A 14,311-nucleotide genomic window follows, 5' to 3' on the forward strand; every position below is an offset into this window, starting at 1 on the left:
AGCGCAGCCCGACGCAAGCCTTTCTCTCGGCGGTGGGTCGGAGCCGCTGTCCCTGGCCTCCTCCTCGCATGTTCCCCTCCAAATTCCGCTTATAAATTCAATGCCCCGTTTGTAGCTCGGTTCGCTTTTGGCTTCCACGTCGTACCCCCCACTCGTGTCTAGTTCATTTAACCCTCCGCCCCTGAAACCTCTCGTGTTGACCATGGCTGCTGTGGTGAGCGGCTCTTCGGGGCCGGTGGCTCGGCTCGAGGGCCGTGAGTTCGAGTACCTGATGAAGAAGCGCTCGGTGAGCATCGGCCGGAACTCGTCGCAGGGCTCCGTGGACGTTAGCATGGGCCACTCGAGCTTCATCTCACGGCGGCACCTGGAGATCTTCACGGCCAGCGACGACGGCTCCGGCGGCAGCGGAGACTTCTACCTGCGGTGCCTGGGCAAGAACGGGGTGTTTGTGGACGGGGTGTTCCTCCGCCGGGGTGCCGCTCCGCTGCAGCTGCCGCCGATGTAAGTAGTGCTTCGTCAACTAGTTAGCCAAGCTGGCTAGCCGTCATAAGGCAACAACCTTGGCAATGTGGTTTCGTTTTTTTTGGGGGGGGGGGGGCAGCAGCAGCAGCACGTGTTTTAGCTTGTTAGCCGTAATGTGTATCCTTCCTCCATCTTCTTTGTTGACATTCTTGTTAGCCACGTTAGCAGTTAGCCGCTTAGCCCGGCCTAGCTGATGCGTGTGTGGCGGCCTGTGGCCTCCGTCTATGTTGGCTCAGGGGTGCTTATTAATCCACTTAAGGTGATATTTCGGAAGCCGCGTTGTCGTTATTGAGTCAAATGTGTCGACAAGAGTACTTGGCTTGCGGTTATCATGAGTTGACTGGTGGTGTGTTTTGTGAATGGAGCCGCTGGACGTAAACAAACCAAAGTCGTCTCCGCCCTCACTAAACCTCACGTACACACTGGACGCTTTTTGTTTGGCAGACGTTTTATGAAGGACGTATTTGCAACGTTTTTAGTAGCAGTTGTCACGGCTGCTTTGGCCAGGTTGACTTCTTGATTACTATGAGCTTTTAATTCTTATTCAAGGTCCATAAAGAAAAAAGTGCCTACTTAAAGTCAATTATTTCTAAAAAGCATCACAAAAATATCTGCTTCTTGCTTTAAGTAAGTTATTTCATGGGAAAAGTACATTAAATTCATATTTCTACATTGTATTGTAGTGTCATCTCGAGAGGTGCCAACATTAATCGGCAATCATTTATCAAATTGATCGAAAACTATTTTGCTAATTGATTAATTGTTTAGAGAGCCTATTTAACTTAAAATTGTCCAACCCCTCCTTTGGAATTTCAGCCTCTCCACAGGAAATAGTCTACAATTTCTTTTTGTCTTGATAATGACAATGACTGATAATCAGTTTGTGTTCAAATATAAAGAAATAAGAATTTGCAAACATCTTCTTTTGCTTTGGAAAGCGAAGATTGGTATTTTTGCCTATTTTCTGACATGCAACGGCCCTAACAAGTAGATGAGTCATAATCAATTTGTTTGTGCATTTTTCTGCACTGGACTGTCAATTTGAAATGTCCTGTTTTTGTTTTTGTTTTTTTAAAAGGGGGGGGAATAAAAAATAATCAGATTCATTGATGAATCAAAAAAATAATCAATAGATGAATGAAATAATCACTAGTTGCAGCCCTAGTTGTCTCTGAAGGGAAATCATACGAATTATTATTTTGGTCAGAATTAGCCACCGACTCTTGTATTATACTCGTTTATTTCATCTCCACTTCACAAGGTAGAAGGTCTGTCTGTCACTTGTTCCTCGGCCTCTTTAGCTTCTAGACGAGTATGAGCTTCAAATTCCTACTCAAGTTGGATGTTTCATAACAAAAATCTAAAACATCAGAATCAAGGTCAACTTATGTATCTCTGGCAGTTGGAGCCTCACTAGTACTACAACAAAAACTCCACAAGAACTAAGTATATACATTTAAGACATACGCACCAGTGTCTTAAATAAATGACATTTTCCATGGGAAGTAAAACTATCCATACTATTAACTTACTTTCCAGTACACTTGTTTGGATTTCGGCCATTACACCATGGCTGTTTAATAAACATTTCCAAATTAGGTCTGATTTTGATGAGTTGGTGGAAAAGTAAAAAAAAAATTGCATTTTATTGTAGTCTGTATAAAGGCCATACATGCATTTGCCTCCTTGGTACATCAAAAATGTTCCAAGTATATTACACTTTAAAAAAAAAAAAAAAATTAAAAAAAAAGCAAGTCGAAGTTTTGTCACTGCTGTTTTGACCTGTTTAGCTTCTAGATTACTATGAGCCTGAAATGCATCGTTAAGGTGAATGATTCATAACACAAAATCCAACCATGCCTTTAAAAAATGCAATTTTCCGTGCATAGTTAACTTTCCACTACACATGCAGTTAGTGTTTGGGTGTCGGCCATTTACATTGTGGCTGCTTAAAAGCATGACAAAACGAGGATTGCTTGGTAAAAGTAATATTTACTGTTCTTGTTTACAAATAAATCGTGACACATGAGAGGCTTAATTTCTTGTCCATCTTGTTGCGTTTGTCTTGACAAACGGTGTGTGAATGTGTCCAAAAAGTATTTGTCACGTAATGATGACATAATCACATTCACATATTGTGAACTTGATGAAAGAACATTTAGTCTTCTTTAATATCTCCATGTAGCACGTCTTAAGGTCGGCTCGCGATCGGCGAGATCGACCGAGTCCCGGCGCTCAGTTTGTATTGCCTAGATTCCTCCATGCTGATGCAAACACCGCGTTCTTCTCTCACTCCCGCACATTCCTGTCTCTCCTGTCCTCTTTTGTTGACATTCTGCGAGGGAGCCGGGGGTGTCAATCGAGCCAGTGTTGACGCTACATGTTGGTGATGTAAACATAACAATTGCAGTAATTTATGCATTTGAAAAGAAGACACGTTTGGCCATGATGGTCCTGTGACGATAAAGGGACTCTTGTTTCATATTTCAGGATCATTGGTCATACTAAGATGCTTTCTGTTGTGTTATTTAAAGATGATGTCATCAAAATTCAGGGGAGTGTAACTCAAAATCCTTAAATCTTTTCCCCCCCCCCCCCCCCATTAGGGAAATGCATTCGGAACACTGGACATACTATTCCAATCAAAACATCCACATCTTATTTTATTCTTCTGTTGGCAGTGAAGTGGATCTTGTGTGGTTGTCATTCTCCTTGAAACCAGTCACCACTTCTGCTCAAAGCAGAACCTGTGCAATTTAGAAATATAACCATTACTATAAAAATACATTGTTGAAATTGCTGTCGTGGGACGTGGGGGGAAAAACAACTTTCAATTACCGTACTGGAATGGGAGTCGAACGTCTGCTGGATACATAACCTGTAAGTTTTAAAAAATACATACGATTACTAGAGAATACTTTTTATTGATGACGTGTTGTGCAAGGGTAAAAAAAAAAACACATTACCTTTCTTCGCAATCGTAAAAGACGCTCGACTGGCGGGTGTTGAATTCCTGCAAGATGGACGAAATGGAAAATTCAAATCAGTACTGGCAACAGATGTTACATTGTAATGTGAACTTGTGGGACTAAATTATGTTTTTATGTAACAAGGATCGAAGGAGCATGTTTGCTCGCTAAATGTAGCTAACGCGAGCTGCAAATGAGTTGCCTTCGTCGTCGGTCTTCGTCAATCTCCATCGGAGCAAGCTCGCCTGGCTATCCAAAAGGGAGTTCACCATCTGACGATTCCGGATCCCATTTATTCAAATCGTGGTCTGCAGACGATCAGCCAGCAAGCGGCCGAGAGCATCTCGCCATATTTATGGGCCGGCATTTTGCACGATCGCTTTGGCTCGGAGCGTCATCCTTTATTCCCCGCATGATATAAGGCGTCATTCCTGTCGGTCGCAGGAATATTTTTCTTGCCTTGGCGCAATAAATTTCTAGTACCAAAAGTATATTTTTTTAAATAATTTTTTTTCTTTTTGTCTTCTCTCTTTTCTGCCATTATGTTTGTCTCTTCTCATTGTCTCTTGTACCCCGCCGGCCGGCCCCTCCTCCTTCTTCCTCTGAGGGAGGGACATTCACCTCAAGGTATTGTTGCCCTCTAGAGGGTGTCAATCCTCATTGCAGTTATCCAGAGGCTTGACGATCACACATAAACTGCACAAGACCCTCCCCCACCGATCCCCGTTAAAAAACGCCATTAACGTCTTTAGACGGCATTGGCAGGGAATAGCTGGATTCTTAATGACGTCTTTGGACGGCATTGGCAGGGAATGAGTTAAGAAGAATTAATCAATGTTGTTCTCCCACATAATGCCTGCTAATTAACTTGTGTCTATTTTCCTAAGCATCTCCGCTAAAGCAAGCCAACGCTGTGGTTGATGTTGTTCCTGTCCTGTCCCCTTAGGTGCACGTTTCGGTTCCCAAGCACCAACATCAAGATCACCTTCACAGCTCTGTCTAGCGGCAGGAAGACGAGGCGCGAAGCCCCCGAGTCTCCCGTCAAGCCGGTACAGCCTCACTTCGCGCCGCTCACCATCAACATTCCCGACAACCTCGCCCACCTCATGAGTCCCCTGCCCTCGCCCACCGGAACCATCAGGTAACTGGCGCTTACGGCCATTGCATCACCAGAACCATCACACTATCCCCACGTGTGACCGCAACACACTTTTATTACATCATGTCACCTTTACGTCACGTGTCTCGATCAACACCTGTTATAAACACTGTAGCAGTAGTAATTTTTACTGCAAGCTATGAAGATTTCTGGATCTACAGTAAAAAGTCCAACCATTAGTGAGGCCTTGAAATTTGTCCTTGTAATGTCTCATCTGTCTTTGATCTTTGGCAGCTTTGTTGGACTCCGGCTTTCATCTGACCTTGACTTTGTGTTGTTGTCTCTCTGTCTTCTTGTCAGCGCCGCAAACTCGTGCCCTTCCAGCCCTCGGGGGGCCGGCTCGTCGGGGTACCGCATGGGGGGCCGCATGGTGAGCTCGGCTGAGCTGCAGCTGATCAACGACAACTCTCAGCCTGAGAACGACAAAGATGCATCAGGAGAGGACAGTCCCAAGGTGAGGGTCCCAATGACCATGTACCAAAACAAGCACAAAAACAGTGAAGCCTCATATAGTCAAAGTTTGCTATTCACATAGTTACAGTTTTTTTCCCTGTGCTAGCTAAATTTATCCTGGGTTGGCAGTGGATGGTCCAGCGCATCTTTGCCGCCTGTGCTTGTACACATGCACTTGTGATGCACTTTTCCCCAAACAAAATAATCTGTATTTTTAGGGGAAAGAAATTAGCTTGAAATGAAATTTTTGCCGGCACGGTGGTTGACTGGTTAGAGCGTCTGCCTCACAGTTCTGAGGACTGGGGTTCAATCCCCGGCACCGTCTATGTGGAGTTTGCATGTTCTCCCCCGTACCTGCGTGGGTTTTCTCCGGGTACTCTTGATTTCCTCCCATATCCCAAAAACATCCAAGGTAGGTTAATTGACGACTCTAAATTGCCCGTAGGTGTGAATGTGAGTGCGGTTGTTTGTTTGTATGTGCCCTGCGATTGGCTGGCAACCAGTTCAGGGTGTACCCCGCCTCCTGCCCGATGATAGCTGGGATAGGCTCCAGCACGCCCGCGATCCTAGTGAGGAGAAGCGGCTCAGAAAATGGATGGATGGATGAATTTTTTGCCATTCAGCTCCTTCTTCGTGAACAGCAAGTTGTGCAAAAATGACTGAAACTCTGGGCGGTTGGTCATGTGTATTAAAAAGTTAAGAGAAGGTCAGTCCACTCGCCCTTCACTTTGTAAATAGTCTCTGAAGCTGAAGTGTTTCTTTGGTCAGGATGACTCCAAGCCGCCATACTCGTATGCTCAGCTGATCGTTCAGGCCATCACGCTGGCACAGGACAAGCAGCTGACGCTCAACGGGATCTACAATCATATCACCAAGAACTACCCCTACTACAGAACTGCAGACAAGGGCTGGCAGGTCAGTTTGATTGAGAGCATGCCACTTGATTGACGGGCCACACTAACGTCCTTCCTGATGCAGAACTCCATCCGCCACAACCTGTCGCTGAACCGCTACTTCATCAAGGTGGCGCGCTCGCAGGAGGAGCCGGGCAAAGGTTCCTTCTGGAGGATAGACCCGTGCTCGGAGGGCAAGCTCATGGAGCAGGCCTTCAGGAAACGACGGCCCCGCGGCGTCCCCTGCTTCAGGACCCCGCATGGACCACTCTCCTCCAGGTGGGCCGAGCACTCGCGCCATAGTCACCTCGGCCGGAACGCTTCTCGTCACAGAAAGGATCTCGATACCGTTGAAAAGATCACCCCTGAAAATGTGGGGATAGAAATTCAAATAATTTCTGTGACCTTGCATTTATAATTTATTTCCAGCGGTAAACCGTGGACACTGACTCGACCAAAATCCTGCCTCATCAACATAGATAATTTTACACTTGACACAATGTGAGTCCTGGGATGCACATGTCATGGATGCAATGAGTCCGAACCAGGGAACGATGAGTCCCTTCAACTTATTATCACGGAATACAGATACAGTAATCCTACGCTATATCACGGTTCTTGCTTAACGGTCCTGCTTTATTGCAGAGTTTTATAACAGGTGTTATTCTATTTTTGATACTGTTTGTACAATATATTTATTTGTGTTATCCATTGCGCTTGTTCTTTCTCAGTATATTATCCAGTATGTGTTTAGGCCTGTCATGATAGCACATTTTTTAGGACTATCACGACAAACGATAGTATCGTTGATGTTATTTATGCCACAGATATAATCATGATATTAGAGGATAATAATTCAAGCAGACTCAGGCATTGTTCCCAAAAACTGCATTTCTCCAAATCTAAAAATTGGCACAGTGGTCATTGATGCCTTAACCTGTAATTTACGACCAATCAAGTTTTCAGTTGATGAGGAAAAAGTGCGAAGTAGCAACATTGACAACACGAGTAGATCAAAGCAAACTATTTTGATTCAAGATGCGGACTACTTTTTAAAGGTCTGCAGCCTTTCTTTAAACACTGCTTTGTCAACATGTTCAAAGCTACATCTCTTTACCACAGTAACGCTATAATGTGAGCGTGCGTACGCCACATTCACGTTTGTATTTGCATTGTTGGGCAAAGGGTTCCATGATTGCAAGCTGACGGGAAAGGAGGTGTCCCAGCGTTTTTCGTTCCCACTTGAAGAAATTGAGTGGGATGGTTGTGTTTAAAATGGATTTGATCACTTTGAGGTTCTAAGTTGTGTTGTCTTTGTTGCGACTTCATACAAATTCGACATACCAGCTCATTGGTGTTAGCGGGCTGGCTGCGTTCATCTGTCTTGAATCCCAAATGTTCCCACGTCGTCGCGGAGACGTTAGGCATTGGATTCATTTCCATTTATGCCGCTCAATTGTCTGGAACTGCAGCTGCCGGCTCGCTGTCAGAAAACTTAGCTTTGTGTACGCTAGCGCTCGCATTTCATACGCGCGCGTAAACAGACACGCACACGGCCGATCAGACGGAGGGTCCCCACTCTTCACTATCTCTGATTAGTTTAAGTAGGAAGATGTGGATGGTACCCATGTAAAGCTCCTCACCCCTAAAGGCCTGTTTATGCTCGCGCGGCTGACAGCGGCCGCCGCATTGCGTCACGTGACCGACGCATTGGGCCGTGCGGCCCCTGTGCATCACTCGACACGCACGCGACAAAAATTGTTGCTGCGCGTAGAATGCGGCCGAGATCATCTCTCGTGATTGGTCCGTTTTAGTCACATGCTTGATCGATTTTGCAGCATAATTAAACATATCATCTGGTCATCTAGGGCCATTTGTTCTAGCAGACACTGTTCTACGGTCGCCGTTGTTGTTGCTTTGTTCCGTGTTCCGTGTTCCGGAAAGGAAAGGGAAAAACGGCTACGGAAATGGCCTAAAAGTGCAGAGGAAACGCCACCCTGCAGCGTCCTAGCCAATACCAGCCGTAGCGACACCCCCGACTTGGAGGAGAACCGCAGTACATTTTCAAAACTGCGTGCGTGGGTTACGCTCGAGTATAAAGGCAAACTGCGTGCGGGATAGCCGCAGTGACGTCAGCGGTCGCTGCCCGCCCGCGCGGGCGAGTATAAAGAAGCCTTAAGAATGTGTGTGTGTGTTAAATTTGTCCTTGTATACCATCCTATGGAAAGTTATACCAATGGTGATCTATGGAAAACCAACATTTCCAAAATCCTTGTTTAGACTCCTCCCTATAGCGTAGATTAGAATGATATGGGTGGTACTATTGGAAAGATCACCTTCCATTCAAAAGTTATTTCCATCGGTGAGGAGGATTGTCCGTGACTTGTATCCTCTCAAACCATGGACAGCGGAAATGAATACCGACGCAGACACACCCAATGTTGTAGAAGTACTGTATACATGTGGTACCGTTGGAAAGCTTACCACTAAGAATTTGGGGTTGGAAGTTAACTTGGACTCTGTGTGACTTTCTGTTCAAAATGTTATTTCCAACAGTTAATGATTCGTGAACAACCAAAATCCTGATGCAGGAAGGGTTTTTAAGCTTCTGGAAAATCTTGCTCTATCTTGGAAAAGTCGAACGAGTCCCTATTTCTTCTCCCTCAGGAGTGCCCCAGCATCTCCCAATCACTCGGGGGTGCTGTCGGCTCACTCCAGCGGTGTGCAGACCCCTGACAGCTTGTCCCGAGAGGGCTCCCCGGTCCCCCTGGAGATGGACAGCTCCTCCTCCTCCTCCTCCGTAGCCCCCGCTGCCCCAACCACGGTGGTCCAACCCAAACTGGCCGTGATCCAAGAAGCCCGCTTTGCACAGAACACATCAGGTTGGTTTCGGGATTCTCCTCAAAGTGTGGGTGTTGCTTTAATACGCACAATGATATCTAGAGATCGATGGACGGATCGATTTAATTAATGGGATAATCGGTAGAGTAATTGACCCTAAGCTGCAGCCCTATTATGAAATATGATGCCATTCCAGGCTCTTCAGTCGGCAACCAGCCAGTGCTGATCGCCCTGCAGGGTCAGCTACCTCAAAGCATGAAGCCGGTCACCTACACCATGGCGTCTCCGGTCAGCACCAGCTCTTCTCAGCCGGTCCAGACGGTCCAGACGGTCCACGTGCTGCAGCAGATCCCCGCCGGCGCCACCGCCGTCATCACACAGCCGGCCGCCGCCGCCGTCATCTGCAAGAGTGAACTGCCGTTGCAGGAGAACGGAGAGCGTGCTGACTGCAAAGGTGGGTCAGTTGTGAGCAAGTCTCCAGTCGTATCCTTCAAGTTTCAAGCAAGTTCCAAGTTACTGTGGGCCTCCCAGCTATGTTGCACTGAATGAGACAAAAACTAAATCACGGCTAAAAATATTTTGAATTGTATGCATATCTGTTTTTAGATGAGCAGGATACGTAGTTGTTAATGAGCAAAGTTGTTGGGTTTTGTAGTGACGGATGAAGTTAAATGTCGTAGTTGGGAGTCTTTGAGTTGCAAACCTGGCATGTTGCCCTTCTCTAGTTTCTAATTTGACCAAAATCCTTCAAAAACCTTCTGAGCTCCCTCCGTGAGCTTCATGAAAAGAAGGGGAGCATTTATTTTTCCACCAATTTTTGCCATTCTACGCCTTCCACATTTCTCCACCGATTCCAATGTCAAAAAAAAGTCACCTAATTCAGGACACGCGGGAGAACCATTCCGAATTCCGAATGTTCAGCTCCACATTCCAATAGTTCCCACATTCCCAAAACTCCACCTTTTCACAGTAAAATTCTCAAATTCAAACCGATTGGACTTTTCCAGCTTCAAACTGTTTAACTCATTCGGGACATCTTGGGAACGACTCCCATTCCCCGAATTTATACATTGTAATTCCCAAATGTAGATATTTTAGACGTTTGTTCATTTTCTACATTTTTTGTACAATTCAAACTATTACAACATCAAGACTCACACGCTACATTTCAACAATTCAGTTGATGCAACCGCACTTTAGTTCAGTTTCAGCTCTTTCCATTCAGATAATACAAAAATTACATTTTGTAGTCCTAAAATAGATAGATAAAAGGAAAGAATAAACAGCCATCAACCTTCAAAACGTGTGCGCTTGTGTCCCTGTGTGTCCCCTCAGTGAAAGTGGAGGCGGTGCCCACCATCACGGCCACGGGCGCGGTGGGCCGCATCATCCAGACTTCGGCGTCGTCCGGCCCCCTGCAGGCCGTCACCATCCTGGGTCAGCACCAGCTGCCCATCAAGACCATCACGCAGAACGGAAACCACAGCATCACCACCGCCATACAGAGCACAGGTCAGACCATACCCATTGTTTATTTCGATTTTTCAAGGTTGTGCAACTATTTAAAAATGTATTTTTTTTGTTTTTTTTAATACGGGCTCACTATCTGACAGATTTTCACATATTGTGGGTGGGTCTGCAACGTATCCCCCACGATAAACCAGAGGTTGACTGTCCTCCAATTGCATGACGCAGCTGGACTGAACGCTTGTATCCGTTGCCGTTTAGGTCCGTCCCTGGCGAGCCCACTTCACCTGCTCGCTGACCACGCCTCCGCCTCTGCGTCGCTGCCCACTGTCAAGCGCCAGAACAGTGACCAGCAGGCGGGGGGCGTTGCACCCCCGGACGTAAAACGGGCCAAAACGGAGGACGAGGCGAGGCCAGCGGACAACGGTAACAACTAAGCTCCTTAACGGAACCCCACGACATCCCCCACCACCCACCCAGCACCACAGAGCGCCACCCACCACAACCCGGCGTTTCTTTTACTTGTCTCTAGGGCTCCAAAGGAATGGAAAATTCCTGGTAAATTTCTGGTACATTTTTGAATCATTCCCAGTAAATTTCTGAAACATTTCAGGTAAATTTCTAAATGATTGCCAGTGAATATCTGAATAATTTCCGGTAATTATTTTTTTTTTTTAAACATTTCTGGAAAATGTTTGGTAGATTTCAGGAAATTATTCAGTACATTTCAGACTTCTGTAGTAAATTTAGAAGAGAAGCTAAGATGGGGAATTTTTTGAGCTATTCCACATTGTAAACTTCTCGTGGGAATTAACTGGGAATTGAGGGTAATTGAATGGAAAGGCATTTTGTTTTGTCATAAGGCAGATCCATGCAAAGTAGATCGCGTGAAGGCATGACAGCTGTGTTCCTCCGCCAACCGAGCCCTGCCACGAATAGTAAAAAGCCGCTAGTAATTGATGCCCCCAGGAAATGTTTACTTACTTATTCATTTACAAGATGGCGGCAAAGCACTACATCGCGGGTGTCAAGCTCAAGGCCCGGGGTCCAGATCCAGCCCTCCACATCATTTTGTGTGGCCCGCGAAAGCGAATCAAGTTCATCAACTTGTATGATTCTCGCTAAAATCAGTGCTAAATTTTCAAATTGTCATATTTAATATATGTGGAGGTATTACAAAGGCATTTTTTGTTACCAAACCCCTTTTTACAGTAATTTGACAATGGCTAAACAGAATTAACACACTTTATTTTGTACTGTATCAGTAATAGTACGATGAGCCAATGAAACATTTCTATGGTTTCACAGTCATAACGGCCCTCCGAGGGAAACCGGAACGGCAATGTGGCCCGTGACAAAAATGAATTTGACACCCCTGCACTACATGAATTTGAATTGATGAATGCACAAATCCATTTCCAAGGACATCCACTTTTATGCCTTTCTGTGTTGGAACCTGCTGATGACACTGCAGGAAAAGGTCATTGGCCAACATCGCCATTGCGAGGCTTCAAAGTCGATGTTCTCAGGGGGAGTTGGGCAATGAGCTTAGTTCCATCGAGAGACTGGAAGAGTCACAGAAAGGCATACTAGTGGACGGTCCCTGTTTGGAGCCAACCTTGCAGTTATATTCCCGTTAATTCCCATGGAAATGTAAGAAAATTCCAGGAATTTTGCAAGCCTACTTGTCTCGCCTGAGGTGCCAAACAAGGAGCAACGGGGAAAAAAAGCAAGAGCGGTGTTGAACGGACAGGCCAAACACGACCGCCTTAAATCCACCTTAGCCACACCCCTCCCTCTGTCGCATCTACCTCAGCAGAACGGAGACCCCTCCCCCAACCCCCCCCACCACCACCACCACCCAAAAACAACAACCTCCACCTGAACTTTTTCATCCAGACCTGCCGGGCAGCAGCGAGTGTGGTGGACATCTCACAGAAACCCCCTCACAATCCGAAAAGGGGATTCCGTATGATTCTCTGACGTTTGGCAGCTAGCCGCTCAACTCGGAACTGCCTGTCCCGCAATAGCGCCGCCATGTGGAGCGGAGGACCCCCCCACACACTTACGAAATAAACGTGGTGAGCTCGGCAAAAGACCTAAAAACAACACCTAAACCCCCTACGGAAAGACGTTTGAGCATTCCTTCCATAGCACTGATATCAGCTAACAGTAAGGTCCATGTACTAGTACACTCTTTGTCCTAACTCGTAAGACAATTGCACTAGTAGAACAAATGTCTTACTAGTTAAGCTTTTCTGCTATTAGTGCCACTTTTGGCCAACTATTATGCAATTAAACCTTACTAGTAAACGACTGTGCTGCACTAGTAACACTACTGGGCCCAACTAGGAGGCATGTGTCACACACTAGTAGCCTCCTTATCAAATAGATCTAATAAATGCTCCAACAGCTTTCTAAAAGTATTTATTTGATATCCTTGAAATCCATCCAGTACGCATTTTGTCCTCACTAGTAAGACAATTCAGCGCACTAGTGGAATAACAAGGGCACACTAGTAAAAAGGTTGTCTTACTAGTATTGCTTTTCTGCCACTGGTACCACTACTAGTATGCTATTGTACCATACTACTAAACTACTGTCCTCAACTGGTAACACTACTAGGCCTAACTAGTGGGCATATCACTAGTAAGACAAGTCCGCACACTAGTAGAATGACGAGGATGCACTAGTAGAGCATATGCCTCTTATTTGTAAAAATAATTTCACTACTGGTGCCGTTTTCTGTAGCCGTTTGAGCATCGATATCCCGGCTAGCAAATAAATCCTCAATCAACTGAAATTATTATCCTACTTAAGGTCCATCATACTAAAACACTCACAAGTAGGACAATTCATCACACTAGTAGAAAGACAGTATTTTTTATTTATTCTTTTTTTTTTTTTTTTTTTTTTTTTTTTACCACTTCTAGTCCCACGTTTGGCCTACTAGTAAGTACTACCTTACACTGGATAACAAGGATATCTACATGTACTAGTACACTTTGTCCTGACTTGTAGGACAACTTTGACACTGTGTACTAGTTGACAGCTGTGGGCTACTAGTACTACTTGTGACATATAATTCTACAAGTTAACATCTTGTGCTTTACTAGTTGTACTAGCAGCGCACAGATGTCTGTTACCTCACTAGTCAAATGTAGTTGTGTGCAGAAACGTCAAAAGTTAGTGGGGGGGAAACCGATAGCAGTGTGCACTAGTCGTTCTACGAGCGTGCTGAATTGTCTCACTAGTGAGGACAAATAATGTAATAGTACATGGACATGAAACTCATTTGGAATAAGTGCTTGAACGGCTTTCCGCAGCCCCTCTAATCTGTCTTGTGACTTCTTCACACATGAACTTCACTCGTTTTGAGTTAGTTGAACAAAAACGAACCCTGCATGTTGGAAGCCGAAGAAAAAGAAAAAAGAAAAAAAAAAACACCTGCACTTGATTCAGTGTTTGTCCTCCCTTTTTTTTTTTTTTTTTTTTTAACCTCGTCATCTCCTTGTTTTCACTCTTCGTCTCCCTCTGGCTGGCAGAGAAAAAAAGAAAGAAAGAAAATCCAAGGAGCCCCCTAGGTTTGCATAATCATTTGACTCACTTGCGGCCCCTACGAGTTTCTGCTTGTAACACGTTCCAAACCATAGCTAAAGAAGAAAAAGAAAGAAAGAAAAACATATTTGTTCAGCCACAGTGGAGAAATGCTTTTTTAAAATAAATTAATTTAAAGTCTTTGCTGTCTCTGTCATTTTTTTATTGAAACAAACTGGACTGAATGGACCATTTCCAACCACTAAGGGGCGCTGTGGGGAGACTTATGTACATATTCTTTTCTCATTTTGTTATTGTAATATGAATGATTTGAATTCAATTAACCAATTATTTGATCCTAGTGCAATTCTTTGTTTTGTTTTATGTAAAATAACGATAATTAAGATAATTATCCCATTTTAGGAATAAATGGCTAAACAATAAAATGTGCATTATGTGAATAATTCAAT

General features: G+C 44.9%; 1 protein-coding gene and 1 long non-coding RNA gene across 2 annotated transcripts; one reads left to right on the plus strand and one right to left on the minus strand.

Annotated features, from left to right (window-relative positions):
• Positions 1-16: 16 nt before the first annotated feature.
• Positions 17-14,042, plus strand: LOC133465362 (forkhead box protein K2-like). The gene is made up of 9 exons (XM_061748083.1): positions 17-501; positions 4,438-4,632; positions 4,951-5,104; positions 5,872-6,018; positions 6,082-6,275; positions 8,664-8,878; positions 9,034-9,291; positions 10,173-10,349; positions 10,566-14,042. Exons 1-9 carry the CDS (start codon positions 203-205, stop codon positions 10,739-10,741), a joined length of 1,815 nt encoding a protein of 604 aa, XP_061604067.1. The 5' UTR covers positions 17-202; the 3' UTR covers positions 10,742-14,042.
• LOC133465367 (uncharacterized) lies at positions 2,896-5,044 on the minus strand. The gene is made up of 4 exons (XR_009784616.1): positions 4,913-5,044; positions 3,489-3,535; positions 3,361-3,400; positions 2,896-3,269 (listed from the first exon to the last, which is right to left on the minus strand). It is a non-coding gene; the product is annotated as an uncharacterized LOC133465367 (long non-coding RNA).
• Positions 14,043-14,311: the final 269 nt, after the last annotated feature.

Source organism: Phyllopteryx taeniolatus, chromosome 16, assembly GCF_024500385.1.
Source record: "Phyllopteryx taeniolatus isolate TA_2022b chromosome 16, UOR_Ptae_1.2, whole genome shotgun sequence".
Taxonomy (NCBI): domain Eukaryota; kingdom Metazoa; phylum Chordata; class Actinopteri; order Syngnathiformes; family Syngnathidae; genus Phyllopteryx; species Phyllopteryx taeniolatus.